This window comes from Medicago truncatula, chromosome 2 (genome assembly GCF_003473485.1).
Source record: "Medicago truncatula cultivar Jemalong A17 chromosome 2, MtrunA17r5.0-ANR, whole genome shotgun sequence".
In the NCBI taxonomy this organism is placed as follows: domain Eukaryota; kingdom Viridiplantae; phylum Streptophyta; class Magnoliopsida; order Fabales; family Fabaceae; genus Medicago; species Medicago truncatula.
The window spans coordinates 50,915,997-50,933,738 of NC_053043.1; the positions used below are offsets into that span (position 1 = coordinate 50,915,997).

The window sequence follows — 17,742 nt, forward strand, 5'->3', positions numbered from 1 at the left end:
TATATGTATTTTTATAGAGGTGTCTGCAAAAAAAAACAGCTCAAAATTCAATTTTTAGGTTGATGTTTTGATGTTTTCGTGTCTTAAATTTTAGGCGCGTTAAAAATTCATATTTAATCCGTCCCTTGTCGAAAAATTCAAATTTTTTATGGTAGATGTTATTTTTTTTTTTCTAAACATGAGTGCAAAAAAATGTAAAAAAGTTCAACCTTTAGGACAATTTTTCGGACTCGCACTTGAAAAAAATTGAGATTTTGCATGGTTCGGTCGAAAAATCATAATAAATCGAGACTTAGTCGAAATGCTACGAAACTTTATTGACACCTCTATATAAATACATATAGATGATGTGAAAAGTTTCGTAACATTTTGAATAAGTGTCAATTTTTGTTATTTTTTCAATTGCAATTTTCCGCGTTTCAGTCGAAAAAAGAAAAAAAAATCGAGACTTATTCGGAATGTTACGAAACTTTACACATCATCTATATGTATTTTTATAGAGGTGATTGTAAAGTTTCGTAGAATTATATTTTTATAGAGGTGATTGTAAAGTTTCGTAGAATTATGAATAACTTTCGATTTATTTTGATTTTTCTACCGAAACGCGTAAAATCATAATAAAAAGCAGCAAAGCCAGCGGCAGTTAACTGCCGGTGCATATGCCAGAGGCAGTTAACTACCGCTGGGGATAATTTAGTCATTTATTTGTGTCAATATGAAGTATTCTATGTCAAAAAAGTAATTTTTGGGACAAAAATATATGAAAAAATTGAGAATGTTTTCACATTTTTCGAAAAAGTAATTTTTTAGATAGTGATAAATTAATTTTTATGATTAATATATTTTTAATTTTAAGAATATTATAACAACATATATTAAATTTGAACAATTCACATAAACCCTCTCAAACCCTCCAAAACCCTCCACCAATACAGTTTTTAGTTCCCCAAATGAGGATGATTTTATATTTTGAAGAAAATCTCCCAATGTCCTCTATTTTTTCCACTAACTCCTTCCTTTTTTCACAAACCCTCCCCTCCTTTTTCCTCCAAACTCATAAACAAAATCTTAATGTCCCTTGAATTAATTATATATTTTTGTTGGATCGACTATTACCAAAAAAAACATGAAAACCTCATATTCTTCAAACATCATTACATGAAGTTGAAGCCTATCATAATTGGAGCAAACCCCCAGACGATATGATTAAATGCAATGTGAACGCCGCTGACGCCATCATGGGATACAATATGTGTTTTAGAGGCTCTACGAGACTATTATTGCTTGGAAATCAGAGTATTTTCACTCATCAGTCACAGTCCTAGAAGCTGAAACCATAGGCTTATTGAAAGTTATCAAAATGGTCATATCAAACGGAATGCACGCTGTATTGTTTGAAACGGATTGCAAATCTCTATCAGATGCTATTTGTTCCACAAAGATTCTTCTAAATGAATTTGGAGATCTCGTCTTTCAATGTAAAAGTCTCTTACTTAATAGATCCGACTTTGTAGTATCGCATGTTTGGAGGTAAACTAATATAGTTATTCATTGTATAACTAGAGCATCCTTATCTCATCATAGCCCAAAATTTCAATGATGTACCAACTAATTTGCATTTGTTGATTATAAATGAAATGAAAAACTATTACCTTTGCTAAAGAAAACTACTTTAATTGGCAAGATAGCATCTCACAACCCCTTCATAATAAAATCCTTTAGAATATGTAGCATTGCTTTTTTGAATAACATGCAATTTATTTTGTTGGGTTAGACTTTAGAGTGCCCTTACACTATTAATGATATCCTTTTACTCTCGTGCAGTAAAACTATTTTTTATTATAAAAATTGAGCGTTGGAAAAACTTAGCACAATTGAAAGGTAGGTTTAAATAAGTAAAAGAAGAAATTTAGTGGAAGTAAAAATATTTATATTATCCACTAATTGACGCAAGACGTTTTTCTTAGAGGAATTGACGTAAAACTTGTTCTTAACACTTTTTTGAAATAAAATAAACAAACATCCAACAATTTCTCTCAAATTGCTTTCATCGATTAGCCAAATATTACATTTGTTTTCGTATTTTAAGATCCACCACATCTTGACCAATTGTTTGAACATTCTTGAAAATAATATTCTTCTAGATATTTGACAGCACATCCATGTTTTGGATAGAAATTTCTATTCATCATGATTTGTCTACAGTACACCTTTGAAAAAGAGATCCAAAAATATTGAAAAGTATTTCACCCCATTTTAGTTTGTCGGCATCGGGTTAACAAGCGTTATTGAGGACCCCACTTAGACAGCGTTGATTTTGCGATGAATTAAAAGCAATGAGGGCGTGACAACTCAAAATTATATTATATAAACTTATGATAAAATAAATAAATAATTATATTATATAAACTTATCCTAACAAACATCCCACCTTACCCTCTTAAAAAAAACAATTCCATACCCCCGTGAGCTTAGCTCAGTTAGTAGGAATATTGCATATTATATGCAGGGGCTGATGTTCAAACCCCCTACTTCTCCACAATTTAATTGTGAGCTCTAGTCACTAGACTACTTGACAAAAAAAAAAAAAAATTTCATTTTACCCAAATAATAATTCTTAGGTCCGTTGGTACGATAAAAGATAAGAACCTCGAAATGTGTTTATTTCGAAGTTTTGAATTAAAATTCATCGCACGTTATCATCTTAAAAAAAATTCCTTCTTACCCAGATAATAATTCTTATGGTCTATCAGTTGGTTCGATAAAAGGTTAAAATTTCAAAGTGTGTTTATTTTAAGGTTTTGAATTTGTATTCTTCTCAATACTAACACATTTTTGTATTAAGTCCGGTTATAAAGTTTTGTTCCGATTTTAGTTTGATATCCTTTAATGAACGATGATTTTGATTCTTTCAAATTAATCGATTTGTATATTGAATATTGAATTTTAAATCCTCTAGATGCAAGCTATGTATTTGTTTGATCAATGTCATCTATATATTTTAATTGACTCTCTTAATTCTTCGGTTAATAGACGATGATTTTTTTTTTTTGAATTAGTCAGTTTATGGATCAGATATTGTGTTTAAAAATAAACTAATAATTTATAATTTTTAATAAAAAATATTAGTATATTAACTGCTATGTTAGATTCTTTTTGTCACGATTGAAATTTTGAACATTTTTGTTTTCAAATACTCTCTCAAGTTACATTTATAAATAACTTTTTATTTTTCAAATTCATTAAATAAGTTATGTATTTGGATTATTTATAATCCTTATACATCAATTATTTAATAAATCTGAAAAACAAAAGTTAGGTATAAATATGATAGAGAGAGTAATTTAATACTTAAAATTTCATTTTTTAAGGCGGAAAGAATGGATGTCCAAACTTGGATTCGAATCTTAACTCTTGCGTATATTAAGCAATTTCACTATTAACCGAGAGTTTTTAACTGGTTTAATTTCTTAATTGGTGCTACCCATCCTTGAATAAATAAACTCCTACTATATCTCGGTTCTATTCTCCTTTCCCATTCATCATTCACCTACTACTCATTTTTCATCTCTCAACTGAACTCTACACAAGTTAGTCTCTTTCCTCTTCATCTTCTTCGATTTTGGTTTCACATATTTGTTAGATCCATTTTAATTCTTATTATTTGCATAAACTAACTATAGTTAAACTTTGTAGGTAATTGATGGCGCAAATTCTGCTACATGGAACTCTTCATGCTACAATCTTTGAGGTCGATAAACTCAAGAATATTGGTGGTGGTAACATTCTTTCCAAGGTGCTTCTTTTCTTCCTTCTTTTTATTTTATTTTATTTTTGCTTTTATTATCCATTTTTTTTACTTAACTTAGTTCTTAGGTTTCTGTTATTTGTTTGTTGTACGGTTAGATCTATGAAGCACTGACACAGACACCACCAGCACTGATAATAATTTGAGCAGATAAATTAATTTAATGTAATCACTAGTGTCTACCTCTATCGCACACCGGACACGAATTTGATCAGAAGTACCGGTGCTATTGATGATTAGATCATCATATAATTGAACAAAATTATTACAGTAGCTTATTGTTAATCTCATCAATTGTGATTCAGATTTCATGATCAATAAATAATTCAATCTGAAATTTTGGTTAATTGTAATTTTTAGTGGAATTTTGCCACTGTTTTGGCTTCATCATCACTAACCGTCAAATCTCTGATCTGCTTGATGAGATTTGTTCTTTCAAACATGGAGATTGAATTTTCTGTGATCTTTGACTTGTAGCTTGTTGACTTGAACTGATAAAATCATAAATGTTTGAAGGGTAGTGAAGGAATAGTTAGTTGGAAGGATAAAGGATTAGTTTTTTTTTTTTTTTTTTTTAAGTCCAAAGGTTAGATTTTTATTTTTTGTGAAAAAGAAAAAGGGAAAAAAATTAGATTATAAGAATGAAAAAAAGGGAAAGTGTAAGAGAAGGGTGGCTGGGATTGGTCCATGGATAAGACAGAAGTTCATCAAGGCAAGAATATGTTTCTTACCAATCACATTTAATGTTCTTTTGTACTCAGAATCTTGATTGTTTTTGCTCTTTGTGTTGGTGAAATAATTGTTAGAAGAAAATAATAAGCTAAAAAAAGTAAATCTCTTTAGGCCTTGAGAAGTTCTTGGCAAATGATTCAGCTTGGATTGTAAAGTTTGCTATTATGTCTCAGACAGTTTACATATTTTCATTTAGATTATTAGTGATCACATAATGTTTTGCTACTTCAAATGTTTAATGTTTGATTTTAATAGTGAAGGGAAAGTTATTACAATGTTCTGGTTCCTTAATTTGTTCATTTGAATCTATTTGTTGCCTGTCGGCCTGAAATTAAAATGACCTTTTGTTCATTAAGCTGGTCTTTCAACTCAATAACTTCAAATTTTATCATACTTATCCTTTGTCCTGCATATGCTATGTTTTATCCCAAAAAACATATGAACACATATGAACTCAAAGGAAACAAACCTGGATCTTTGTTAGGTTTGTGTTAGTAGCTTGACTTCATCCTTATCAAAGCCTCTGATGGGATATTTTTAAGAATGGGTTCAAATGCTTTACCTTAACAATCTATTCTTTTGATCTTAACCTTGTTCATTTTAGGGTTAGACTTTTGCTTGGAGCTCCCTTCGTTTTAGCATAAGTGCATGCATATTATTACTGAAGATCATCCACTTATGTTTACATGCCTTAGTACCTGATGAAAATATTTTTGTTTCACTTTTGTACCTTTATTACACGATGGAAGGATAATTTTTCACTTTTGGACCTTTATTTTCCATGTACATCGATGTTGATTGTTGATTTATGTGTTGCTAATTACATTCACTTATTCTTTTTTTTTAGATAAGACAAAACTTTGAGGAGACAGTTGGATTCGGAAAAGGAACTACCAAACTTTATGCAACCATTGATTTAGAGAAAGCACGAGTGGGAAGGACCAGAATCATAGAAAAGGAGCATGTTAATCCTCAATGGAACGAGTCTTTTCACATTTACTGTGCCCATTTGGCATCAGATATCATATTCACTGTGAAAGATGACAATCCTATTGGGGCAACCTTAATTGGAAGGGCGTACATTCCCGTTGAGGAGGTATTGGGTGGTGAGGAAGTAGATAGATGGGTTGAAATATTGGATGTGAATAAAGAACCAATTCATGGAAATTCAAAGATCCATGTGAAGCTGCAATTTTTTGATGTTTCAAAAGACCGCAACTGGGCTCTAGGCATTAGAAGTCCTAAATTTCCTGGAGTTCCTTATGCTTTCTACACACAAAGACAAGGTTGTAAGGTTTCTCTGTACCAAGATTCTCATATCTCAGACAATTTTGTCCCCAATATACAACTTGCAGGAGGTCAGACTTACCAGCCTCATAGATGTTGGGAGGATGTTTTTGATGCAATCACAAAAGCAAGGCACTTAATATACATTACAGGGTGGTCTGTTTATACCGAGATTTCCTTGGTAAGGGATTCAAGGAGGCCAAAGCCAGGAGGAGACATCACACTTGGTGAGCTTCTCAAGAAAAAAGCACAAGAAGGTGTTAGGGTATTAATGCTTGTTTGGGATGATAGAACGTCGGTTCCTCTGTTAAAAAAAGATGGGTTGATGGCTACTCATGATCAAGAAACTGAGGAATTCTTCCGAGGCTCTGAAGTGCACTGTGTCTTATGCCCTCGCAATCCGGATGATGGTGGAAGCATTGTCCAGAATATAGAAATTGGCACCATGTTTACTCATCATCAGAAAATTTTGGTGGTGGACAGTGAGTTGCCAAATGAAGTGGGATTAAATAAACGAAGAATTGTGAGTTTTGTAGGAGGCATTGATCTCTGTGATGGAAGATATGATACTCCGTTTCATTCACTTTTCCGAACTCTGGACACAGCACATCATGATGATTTTCATCAGCCTAACTTTCCTGGTGCTTCAATAGAAAAAGGTGGTCCTAGGGAACCTTGGCATGATATCCACTCAAGGCTTGAAGGTCCCATTGCTTGGGATGTTTTGTTTAACTTTGAGCAGAGATGGAGGAAGCAAGGTGGAAAGGACTTGCTTGTTCCTCTGAGAGAGCTTGAAGATGCCATTATTACCCCATCCCCGGTAACTTTCCCTGATGATCAAGAGACGTGGAATGTTCAGCTATTTAGATCTATTGACGGTGGAGCAGCTTTCGGGTTCCCCGAGACTCCTGATGATGCTGCTAAAGCTGGGCTTATTAGTGGGAAGGATAACATAATAGATAGGAGTATTCAAGATGCTTATATCAATGCTATTCGACGCGCAAAGAATTTCATCTACATTGAAAATCAATATTTCCTTGGAAGTTGCTATGCGTGGAGTGCTGATGGTATTAAGCCTGAAGACATTGGTGCTTTGCATCTGATCCCAAAAGAGCTTTCACTTAAGATTGTTAGCAAGATTGAAGCTGGGGAAAGATTCACTGTGTATGTTGTGGTTCCCATGTGGCCTGAGGGTGTCCCAGAAAGTTCATCAGTTCAGGCAATATTAGACTGGCAGAGGAGAACAATGGATATGATGTACAAAGATATTATTGAAGCACTCAATGCCAAGGGACTTGAGGAAAATCCTCGGGACTATTTGACATTCTTCTGCCTTGGCAATCGAGAGGTGGTAAAACAAGGAGAGTACGAGCCTCCTGAAAGACCAGAACCTGATTCGGATTATATGCGAGCTCAAGAGGCCAGGCGTTTCATGATCTATGTTCATGCCAAGATGATGATAGGTAAGTAAAAACATTAAGCTGACATATTTTGTATAACATTCCTTCTAACACTTTCTTTCCAATACTTTTTTTTATGATTGAGCAATGTTCGCATGGGTCTCCTTTCCTATTTAGTAGGACTCTTTTCAAAATGATAGAGACCCACATGAACTTTACTCAAACCTGACTCGCTCATCATATAGTAGTCAAGAGCAATTCTGCAAGCTACACAAATCTCACGCAGATTTTGATTTTAAAGTTATTTCTAGGAAAAAAAATACGTTATTCTAATTATTCATTTAGATAAGTTGGTCCACATTTGGACAAAAAAATTTCTTGAGAAGTTTTTTGACTCTTGAAACAAATTTGAGATTAATAAAAGAAAGCTGGTAAGTATTACAATATCCCTTTTCCTCACCAAGAAAATACCCTTTGATGGTAGGAGTTCATAGTGTGGTAAAACTAAGTTTGTTGTTTGCAGTTGATGATGAATACATAATTGTCGGATCTGCCAACATCAACCAAAGATCAATGGATGGTGCTAGAGACTCTGAAATTGCAATGGGAGCTTATCAACCCTATCATTTAGCTAATAGGCAGCCTGCAAGGGGTCAGATTCATGGTTTCCGCATGTCGTTGTGGTATGAGCACCTTGGCATGCTTCAAGAAACCTTCCTTCACCCAGAAAGTGAAGAATGCATTAGGAAGGTGAACCAGATTGCTGACAAGTATTGGGATCTCTATTCTAGCGAGACTCTTGAGCATGACCTCCCTGGCCACCTTCTCCGCTATCCCATTGGGGTTTCCAGTGAAGGAAACGTGACAGAGCTGCCAGGATTTGAATTCTTCCCTGACACCAAGGCCCGTGTTCTTGGTGGAAAAGTTGATTACCTCCCACCCATACTTACTACTTAGTTTCATTTTCTACTTTGTTCACTAAATATAGTATTTGTGGTGTTAGCGTGAGCAATGACTGTAATGGTACAATGGTCCTGCGAAACTGTTTTTCTTTTAAAAACTGCTAATAAGCTTGAGATGATTAAGGACTTTGCTGTTGATTTGTAATGCTTGTATTTTTCTGCTCTTTCTATGTATAACTATGATAAATTCTAGCTAGGAATCCTTGACATGTATTCTACAATATCATATTTGTTGTAATTTTAAAATTGTATTTTTCTTCTTCTCATTTCATGAATATTAAATGATTTTCCTTCTCAAAGGCTAAAAATCTCATGAACTTTCAATAAAACTATAACCAAAAGGAAGTTTGCACAGTTTAGACGATCATATCATAGATTTGAATCCACAATCCATTTTGATATCCAAAACATAAAATATTTTTAGTACAATGATAAGGCAAACATAGGAATAATGTTATAACATCATAGAATAAACAACCAACATTTATTAATTATTAGCAGGTACAAAGGAAATGAGGTTGTGCTGCCATGTCTTCTCCCACACTAGGGCTTTATAAATGTTAGAATGTGAACCGTCACCTGCGGAAAGGATGAGGTCGTAGTAGATCCCTGAGGTAACCTGAGATTCACCCTTGATGAGTTTATCAAGTTTCAAGTTTGCCCCAGTATGCTTGTTGTACTCGGTAACAGCAAAATTGGCGATAACAATCACGTGTGGATCGTTGATGTCCTTGATTGGGCTCCAACCACCGGCACTAGTTTCCATTCTTGCAATGGCAGAGGCCATCAGGACAACGACGAAAAGAACAAGCAATTGGATTCTCATGAGATGATGTATAGTAACTATTTTCTTTTCAAACTTTATAATTCTAGTTGATGGTGTACTGTAACTATTATCTTTTCAAAACTATATGTATAAAATAAATTTATTAATAATTAATTGAATGAAATAAATCAAACAAAGTCAATAGTTTCATTCCATTTTATGCACGGAAATAAATCAAAACTCTTAATAATATTTAATACTAGAACTCTGACCCGTGCTGACGCACGGGTCTTATAGAATGTAGTAACTAACAATGTAACCTAAGTTTGTCAAAAAATGTAACATAAGCTTGTATTAAACTATAGTAGAATGAGTCATAAGTCATATAACAATAAGTCAAAAACCATACAAATAGAAGAACTTTAATTCCGTTCAATCATACAAAATACACGATTTAGGATACATTCCAAGTCATAAATATTAAAATAGAATAACTTTAATTTCGTTACATCAAACAAAATAAAAATGAAAAAGAAGATAATTAATTTTTCCTTTTAAAAGATTTAGGTAAAACCAAATAAATTAGAAAACAAATTCTATCATTTGAATGCATTGTTCAGCTCCCTACTATGTAGCATGAATGCAAAAGATAGCAACTTTAATATATAAGAAGATGTATCGAGAAATTGAGAAAGGAGAAAATTCAATAAGGTTAAACAAAGGAATTTAGCATCAAGGCTAAAATAGTAAATTTATGCAATAGGTTTAGGTTAAAATTAGGGCTAAAATATGCTTCTGTGTTAACTTTAATATATAAGAAGATTTATCCAATAGGTTTAGGTTAAAATTATGGCTAAAATATGCTTCTGTGTTAACTTTAATATATAAGAAGATGTATCGAAAAATTGAGAAGGGGGAAATTCAATAAGGTTAAACAAAGGAATTTAGCATCAGGGTTAAAATAGTAAATTTATGCAATAGGTTTAGGTTAAAATTAGGGCTAAAATATGCTTATGTGTTAACTTTAATATATAAGAAGATGTATCGAAAAATTGAGAAGGGGGAAAATTCAATAAGGTTAAACAAAGGAATTTAGCATCAGGGTTAAAATAGTAAATTTATGCAATAGATTTAGGTTAAAAGGACTGAAATTCTTATTTTTTTTTTTTCTTTCAAGATAATAATGGCTTTGTATAAACACATTAATAAAATTGACCATTTTGTGTTAATTTATTCCTTTAAGTATTAAAAAGTGTCTAGTTAATCCATTATTGCTTTTCTTTTTTCTACAATGGCGTATATGATCGAAAAGTCTATTGTGTTCATGTTTTTATAGTTGATTCAATTTAGAAGGAAAGAAAAAAGATAAATGACAAATTTAAAATTATGTTGGGGAATGGCAAATGCTACTCAATAGTTTCTTTTTAAAAGAAAGTAAGGAGTTGAACTAAGCATCTTTTTTTTTCTTTTCAAGTGGTCTAGTGGTTAGAGCTCACACAATTAATTGTGGAGAAGTGGAATGTCCGGGGTTCGAACCCCGATCCCTGCATATATTATGCAATATCCCTGTCAATTGAGCTAAACTCACGAGGATATCTCTAATTTCTCTTATAAGCGACTGTTAGATCAAGACCGACAAGGTGTGTTTTTTTTTAAACTAAAATTATAACTTTAAAATTTGAGAAACAATATATGTACAACCATTTTGTGTTAATTTTTAGACAATTAAGCTCGTCTACTTCAAAAATTGCAGGTCTGAGTTTGACCTATTATCCGTTATAGGCTAATTTTTAAAGTCTGATCTGACATTTTTAAAAGGCTAAAGCACACAAATATGTCGACTACTAAATATATTAAATCTCACACTAAGGCTAAAGCACACAAATATGTCGACTACTAAATAACAAAATCTCACACCAGTATATCTGCTACTAAATAATCAAATCATATGTAGGCTTGAGTTTATGAAGAAAAAAACTTCAACAATATTAATAGTGAAAAATATATTATTATATATAGAAAAGTTTGATAGGCTGATCGGACGGGCATAATAGATTTTTTTTTAAGTTTTAGTCTGATCTATTTAACTAAACACATGCTTTATAAAAAACTTGTGTATGACCTTTTTATTAAACGAACTAGGTCGAGGTAGACTTTAAATAGGCTAGGTCATAGGTCCCAATCAGACGGTTTGACCTGCTCTCACATCTGCTCATACTCACGTCATTTTTTTACTCTCCATTTTTTTTCTCTCTTTACTATTTTTAATTATTAAGAATAAAAGAAAAGAAGTATGTCCCAACTGCCATCTATTAAATAGGAGGCATTCTTTCATGATCACAAACACAAATGCATAGTGTTTGGTCACACACATCAAAATCTCATTTCTTAAAATACTAAATCATTTTTAAAAATCTTGTAATGTGTGTTTCTAAACACTATGCATTTGTGTACCTGACCATGAAAAGAATTTCTCAATTAGATAGCTGTACAAATAATTGGATGTCAAGGATTTTGTGACCGTACGAAATGTCTGGTCAAGTGGACTATCTAACCCCACCAAATCCAACACACAACGATGCAAACAAAAACAATACAAACCGAAACCGCATTCATCCTTTTGTTCTATCCAACTTCTTCTCATATCATATCATATCATATCATGTAATTCTCACCAAACCGAACATTTCATTACATTACACATACCGACCCACCCCTCAAATCTTTCATCCTCTTCATTCTCATCAATCACATCAGAAAAATCTAGAACCTCATACTTAACATCCACCACCAATTAACTACTGCCATTATTTTTCTTTTATCCCCTCATCACTCACCACACTCTACAATTTATCATTTTTATTCATTCTTTTTCTCTTTTTCATTTTTATATTTTATATCTCCCATTAAGCAATCTCACCTACACCCACCTCTATATATCTATACAACTCTTCTTCCTTTCTAGTCAACTCAATTCAATCCTTCTTTTTCTTCAACAAATGACTTCTCTTTCACAGGGTCTTGTTTTCACTACAGCTATGCTTGTATCAAGCACCATGCTTTATCTAGCTTTTTCCAAACACAAGATTAACCCATCATTTCAAATTCTTGGAAGTCACGTCTCTCATGACCCTCACACACAAATTTTGCGCTCTTGTTTATATTCAGGTAAATCACCACCTCTTCTTTTTATTAACCTTACTTTATTTTGTATGTTGAGGATGAAAAACACTACTCAAACTCACACACAACTATAACTATGTGGTACATGGTTCGAACTCGGATGAAAATATTTAACCTAACAATATCAATATCGATATTGTCAGTTGAGCTAGGTCATAGAAAATTATTAACCTTACAGTTTGTCAAAAAAACTCCTTAGTTCTTAGTTCTTACTATATTGTGTGTGTATGTTTTTTTCTCAGAGGAAAAGAAGAGGGAGAGAAAAATGAATTCAAAGAAGAATAAGAAGAAAGTTAGATTTGAAGAAAGTGTGAAGGAATCAAGAGAAAAGAGTGAGGTAGCAAAGAAAGAGAAACAGAGGAAACGAAACAGAGTACATAGCAACTGCAGAAGTGAAGCAACAAAAACTCGTGGAATTCCTGCAAATAGAATGGCTTTGTATAACGGTATTTTGAGGGATCGTGTGCATAGGATTGAGTGATTATCGTTGAATGAAACTTGGGAAAGAGGAAATTCAATGAAGCAGTGTATTTTATCTATCTTGCTCTGTTTTTCCTCTGTTTTTGTGTTTTTCTTTGAGTGGTTCTGAATTCTCTAGTTTAGTTTTGTGGTGAGGGTATTTACACATACACAACTGTTGTGTGGTTGTAGTAGTGTGGGGACATGTTGACCACAACTAGATTTGACATTATGATCCAACTCATCACTAGTTATTTAATTTGTGATGAAAATATTAATATTAATATTAATATAGTGAATGATATTTTGTGATAAACTAAATAAAGTGGTTAAGAAGCGGTGGTTAGCATCCTTGACTGAACCTTGTCCATGTTCAAGTGACTCCTACATTAATATTTAAAAAGTTACAAATATTACTTATTATAAACCAAGGAATCTTACCCTTAATAATTTTTGTTTTCTTTCTATTTTTTACTTGGCTCCAATTGATTGATTCGCCGTCTCATTTGTAAGGACAATAAATATAATGATTTTTTATCTATGAAGAGTCGCATAAATAATTGTTAACGTTTTAAACCATTTCCAAGTAATTAGTAATTGAAGAGAATCTTATGTGACTGAAAATATAATGTGAATATGTATTAAAAATATATATATATATAATTCTCATTTTTATTAAATTAAAGTCGTTGTTGTAAAGAGGACTAATGGTTTGATTGTTTGTACATTTGATAACCCAATATGCGCGGCAACGGTGATACCAATGCAGAGTTAACGCGATTTTTAGAAGCTAGAAAATGAAGCTTCTATGTGAAAATATTGCTTTCGTTTTGAAGTAACACAAAAAACTTGCCGCAAAACCAAATAGAGGCCAAGAATTGGAGATAAATCGTTTGAAACAGGGTTTTTTAGAAATTAATTTACTCATGTTAAAAATTAACAATGTTCATATTAAGCTTCTTATTAATTTCTTTCTACATAAATATGTACCAAGATTGTTCCACTCAATATCTATGAAGAGAAAAGACACACAATTTCACAACCATATTGTATAGTTTGCAGAAGCAAAAGTTCCTTAATTCAACCACCAAAGAAATTAAGTTTATTATCCGCTTTAGAATGGGTTTACGAGTTTAACCTTAGTGCTATGGATTTTGAGATGGATGCGAAAAAGGTTGTTGATAATTTATCATCGACAAAACTTGATATGATTGAGTTAGGAAATATCATACAAAATTGTCAATCTCTTTTTAGGAATCATTATGAAAACTCTAAGGTAGAGTTTATATAGAGATAAACAAATGAGGCAGCTCACGCTTTAGCTAAGGTGACAACATTGTCAGCTAATTTCCAATTATTGTATGCAATACCTGATTGTATAGAACACATATTGATTAATGAAACACTTTAAGCTTTTTCCCTTTAAAAAACCATCCATATGCTTGACGATAATTTTATTTGAAAAACTGAGTGACATAAAATGTGAATATTTTTTCTATCCAATTAATACACATTGGTTCAAGTGTTTTTCACTTAATTTGAAAAATTAGGAGGTAATTTTAAAAAGGTTAGGTCTTCTCTTCAACTGATTTGGTTGACTTGCATAGAGGTGACTTGAAATGAGAGAAATTGCATTATCTTATGGCATAAAGAGATTCTGATGCATCGTTTAATTGACAAAGTGGAGTTTATTACCTTTTGGTGGCAAAATCCTCTCCATAGCATGGATTTTATTATTTAGCTTTCGTACTCATTACTTCTCTTTGTTTGTTGACTCTTTATTTTTGTACTATAACCTTGAATTCAGTGTTCGATATAATTTTTTGTCGATCTTAATTTTTAAAACCTTGAATTCTTTGTATCTGAAATGATTTTTTGTTGTTGTTATTAATATGTGATTTTGATTTCTTAAAAAAAAAACTATTTTTTAAAACCTCCCAAACAAAATTCTTAAAATAATTATTTGCACTCATGCTCTAAAAAATTGTTGACTTGCTCTCAAAAAATCGTTGATCATATCGAACCGGTTAAAACCGGGTCCAGTTTTGCCTTCTTTTTTTTCTTCATTTGTTTTCAGAAACTTCCTTTCTGCAAAAAACAAAAAACTCGTCACCTCCACCGTGCGATTGCCGCCGGCACCCCCTTCCCGCCCGGCCAAGGTGCTCTTCGACCGCGTCCTTACGTAATCTCATTCTCCCGATCTGTATCACCTTCTCAATTCCAGGTATGTTTATTGAACCTTCTCCTTCACAATTGTTTTTGTTCTTCGCATCGCATGCATTCAACCATAAACTTTCTGTTTGTTAATACTTCCGTTTAAGTATATGTTTGGTTCTGTGCTGACAAGAATTGATTTTGAATTAATTGATTCCATAAAATTGATTAGAGTTGAATGTAAAGTGATATGTGTTTTGATACATTCACTTAAAAGTGAGTTGAATTTTAAATTTGTGTGTAATGATCAATTGTAAAAGCCATAAACTACTTAATTCTAGCTTCAAGTAGAATCAATCAATTCTACGACCAAAATCAATTCTACTTTAGAACAATCAAACATGCCAAAAGCAATTCTACCCCTCTAGAATCAATTTTGGCCCTTTGAAAATTGAAACCCCTCTAGCATCCTCATTTGTTATAGACTTATAATATTGTTTGTTTGTGCAGTGAGAGAGGTGTGTTGTTGGTCCTGAAAAGGAAAAGCTAGCAGTAAAACGCTGCTGGAGTTGGTCGCATTAGGAAGGAAGGGTTTCAACTGATGTGTAGCTGCAATTGAAAATCTTGAAACTATCTTCGATGGAAAAAGGCAATGGCTGTTGCTTCTCTAGTTTATCTTCAATTGCCACCCTTTCAAGTGTGGCTTTTGTTGTCATCTTGATCTTGGTTCGTGTTGTTCATGTCATATATAGTAGTGGCAGGCCCTTGAGCAAAAGAGCTTCAAAACCTGTCAGTACCCTTATTATTTTAGGATCAGGTGGTCATACTGCCGAGATGCTTAATCTATTGGCGGTGTTACAGAAAGATAGGTTCAAACCGAGATTCTACATTGCTGCTGCTACTGATAATATGAGTCTTCAAAAAGCTATTTTGTTGGAGAATTCTCTGGCATCTGAGAGTGGAACGGCCGTTGCTGATACTGCACAATTCATGAAGATTTATCGAAGTAGAGAAGTGGGTCAATCATATATAACCTCAATTTGGACTACTTTAATTGCAATAGTGCATGCTCTATGGCTGATGATTAAAATTAGACCTGAAGTGATACTTTGCAATGGACCTGGAACTTGCATTCCCCTTTGTGTTATTGCATTTATATTTAAGGTGCTAGGAATCAGATGGTCGTCAATTTTCTACGTTGAGAGTATTGCAAGAGTTAGAAGGCTCTCCTTGAGTGGCTTGCTCCTATACAAGTTGTGGTTGGCTGATCAAATTTTTGTTCAATGGCCACAGTTGCAACAACAATATCCCCGAGCTACCTATGTCGGTAGACTCATGTAATCAATTGATAAATTTGTATTCTGCAATCAACGAGCTTCAAATTTTGCTTATGATGTTGCTATAAAGCTAGCTATTCATGTAAGTGAACTTGTTTTAGTCGTTTTACGTTTGCAATTTTATTCTTCTGCCTTTTGTTACTTGTAAACACAACAACTTTTAACATATACAAGATTTGTTTAACTATAAAAAAAGAGAGGTGTTTTGTTTTGAATGAATACATGCTTATATTTTAACATTTCCATGGATACCATGTTTCCTAACAACAATATAAGGAAATGCTACAAAGTAAGAGAGAACAAAAAAGTATATTTCATGGGGTGTGGAACCTGTCAGAGATATTGTCTTGACCATGCATGGTTACTTACAGAGGTGAGTGTTTAAGTCTGTGAGTAGCTATGGGTTGTTTCATGATGCGTGTTTCAATAATCTTCTTCTAAGCTTCGTTTCCAGCTACTCAATAGTCAATAGTAAGCTGTCTCTTTCCTTTAGATAATCATGCTAGTCAAAAAAACTTATGTTTAGAGATAAATGCTTAATCAGTACTTTTTACTTAGCCATAAAACGTGTGTATAAAAAACTTTCTAAACCATATATGGGCATGACACGCCTTCTGGTGAAGATCTAATGGCTGATAGCGTTGTTCTTTACTTGACCATCCAAGTGATTTCTATGCACAAATTCTTCTGTATGATGTTCAGAAGTTGAATGGTTTCTGATGGAACTCAATATAAAACAAAAAACTGTATTATTTAATGGTAAGCGATGAGCTTAAGAGCTCTACAATGGTGAAAACAAAAAATGAAAGAGATAAACCAGAGTTCTATGAACTCCTAACCAGAGCTATGCTCCTAGACCAGAGAGATATCTCTCCTAATGACATTCTTACAATATTTCTCCTTGACTCACTCACTAGGATTCCCTTTCTCTTATAACTGAAATTCTCGTAGATTCTAGGGAATATCCTACCTTCTTTTATTCCCACACCTTCTACAAGCTTCTAGAAGCACCGTGTGTATGATTTGATTTGGGCCCAAGATTGGGTCATCAGACTTATTGGAGCTTGGTGTGCTATCAGTTTCTAATATGTAACCGTGATATGGGAACTTACTGACAGGTGCAATTTTGTTGAATGAAATTAGACAATTATATGCTCAAGTGAGAAATTGAATCAGCTTTGTGAAACATTTATGCTTATGGCATAAATGTGTGCATAGGTAGTCAGGAACGAGTCCCAGCACGTAGGATCGCACGATCTTACGTGCCACAGCACCTCGACCGTGCTTCGATCCTACTTACGAACCGTGTTTTCTCTGTTTTGCTCTGTTTCCTATGTTTTTTGCCGCTTTTCCTCTATTTCCTCTGTTTTATTGCTTGGTTCCTTTGTTTTTCCTCTAATATCTCTGTTTTTATGCTTGGTTCCCTTGTTTTCCCTCTATTTTCCCTATATATTTCTCTCAATTCTATCAACAACCTATCGATCCTACTTACGAACCGTGTTACGTTCCTCGTGTTTACGTTCTTTCACCGGCCGACCGATCCTACGTAGGAACTCGTTCCTGACTACATTATATATTGTGATTGACACAAAGGAAGCCCCGAATGGATGTGTTGATTTGTGTTTATGGGAAGCTTACCATTAGCTTAAATTTC

General features: G+C 33.2%; 4 protein-coding genes across 4 annotated transcripts; 3 read left to right on the plus strand and 1 right to left on the minus strand.

The window, feature by feature from the left end:
* The first annotated feature begins 3,440 nt into the window (after positions 1–3,440).
* LOC11435279 (phospholipase D alpha 1) lies at positions 3,441–8,455 on the plus strand. The gene is made up of 4 exons (XM_003597846.4): positions 3,441–3,590; positions 3,697–3,796; positions 5,388–7,290; positions 7,751–8,455. The coding sequence occupies exons 2-4, from the start codon at positions 3,704–3,706 to the stop codon at positions 8,182–8,184; spliced, it is 2,430 nt and encodes an 809-aa protein (XP_003597894.1). The 5' UTR covers positions 3,441–3,590; positions 3,697–3,703; the 3' UTR covers positions 8,185–8,455.
* A 221-nt stretch (positions 8,456–8,676) lies between these two features.
* LOC11420983 (cysteine proteinase inhibitor 5) lies at positions 8,677–8,976 on the minus strand. Its single transcript, XM_003597847.2, has one exon. The coding sequence runs from the start codon at positions 8,974–8,976 to the stop codon at positions 8,677–8,679; it is 300 nt and encodes a 99-aa protein (XP_003597895.2).
* Positions 8,977–11,626: 2,650 nt separating this feature from the next.
* LOC11432517 (uncharacterized) lies at positions 11,627–12,967 on the plus strand. The gene is made up of 2 exons (XM_003597848.4): positions 11,627–12,123; positions 12,381–12,967. Exons 1-2 carry the CDS (start codon positions 11,955–11,957, stop codon positions 12,617–12,619), a joined length of 408 nt encoding a protein of 135 aa, XP_003597896.1. The 5' UTR covers positions 11,627–11,954; the 3' UTR covers positions 12,620–12,967.
* A 1,648-nt stretch (positions 12,968–14,615) lies between these two features.
* Positions 14,616–16,283, plus strand: LOC11432518 (UDP-N-acetylglucosamine transferase subunit ALG14 homolog). The gene is made up of 2 exons (XM_003597850.4): positions 14,616–14,821; positions 15,262–16,283. The coding sequence occupies exon 2, from the start codon at positions 15,391–15,393 to the stop codon at positions 16,090–16,092; it is 702 nt and encodes a 233-aa protein (XP_003597898.1). The 5' UTR covers positions 14,616–14,821; positions 15,262–15,390; the 3' UTR covers positions 16,093–16,283.
* The last annotated feature ends 1,459 nt before the right edge of the window (positions 16,284–17,742 follow it).

Coding starts and splice junctions, on each gene's coding strand:
- LOC11435279 (XM_003597846.4), top strand. CDS start 3,704: ATGGCGCAAATTCTGCTACATGGAACTCTTCATGCTACAATCTTTGAG. Junction 3,797..5,387: donor GTGGTAACATTCTTTCCAAG/GTGCTTCTTTTC, acceptor CTTTTTTTTTAG/ATAAGACAAAACTTTGAGGA. Junction 7,291..7,750: donor TCATGCCAAGATGATGATAG/GTAAGTAAAAAC, acceptor TGTTGTTTGCAG/TTGATGATGAATACATAATT.
- LOC11432517 (XM_003597848.4), top strand. CDS start 11,955: ATGACTTCTCTTTCACAGGGTCTTGTTTTCACTACAGCTATGCTTGTA. Junction 12,124..12,380: donor GCGCTCTTGTTTATATTCAG/GTAAATCACCAC, acceptor TTTTTTTCTCAG/AGGAAAAGAAGAGGGAGAGA.
- LOC11432518 (XM_003597850.4), top strand. CDS start 15,391: ATGGAAAAAGGCAATGGCTGTTGCTTCTCTAGTTTATCTTCAATTGCC.
- LOC11420983 (XM_003597847.2), bottom strand. CDS start 8,976: ATGGCCTCTGCCATTGCAAGAATGGAAACTAGTGCCGGTGGTTGGAGC.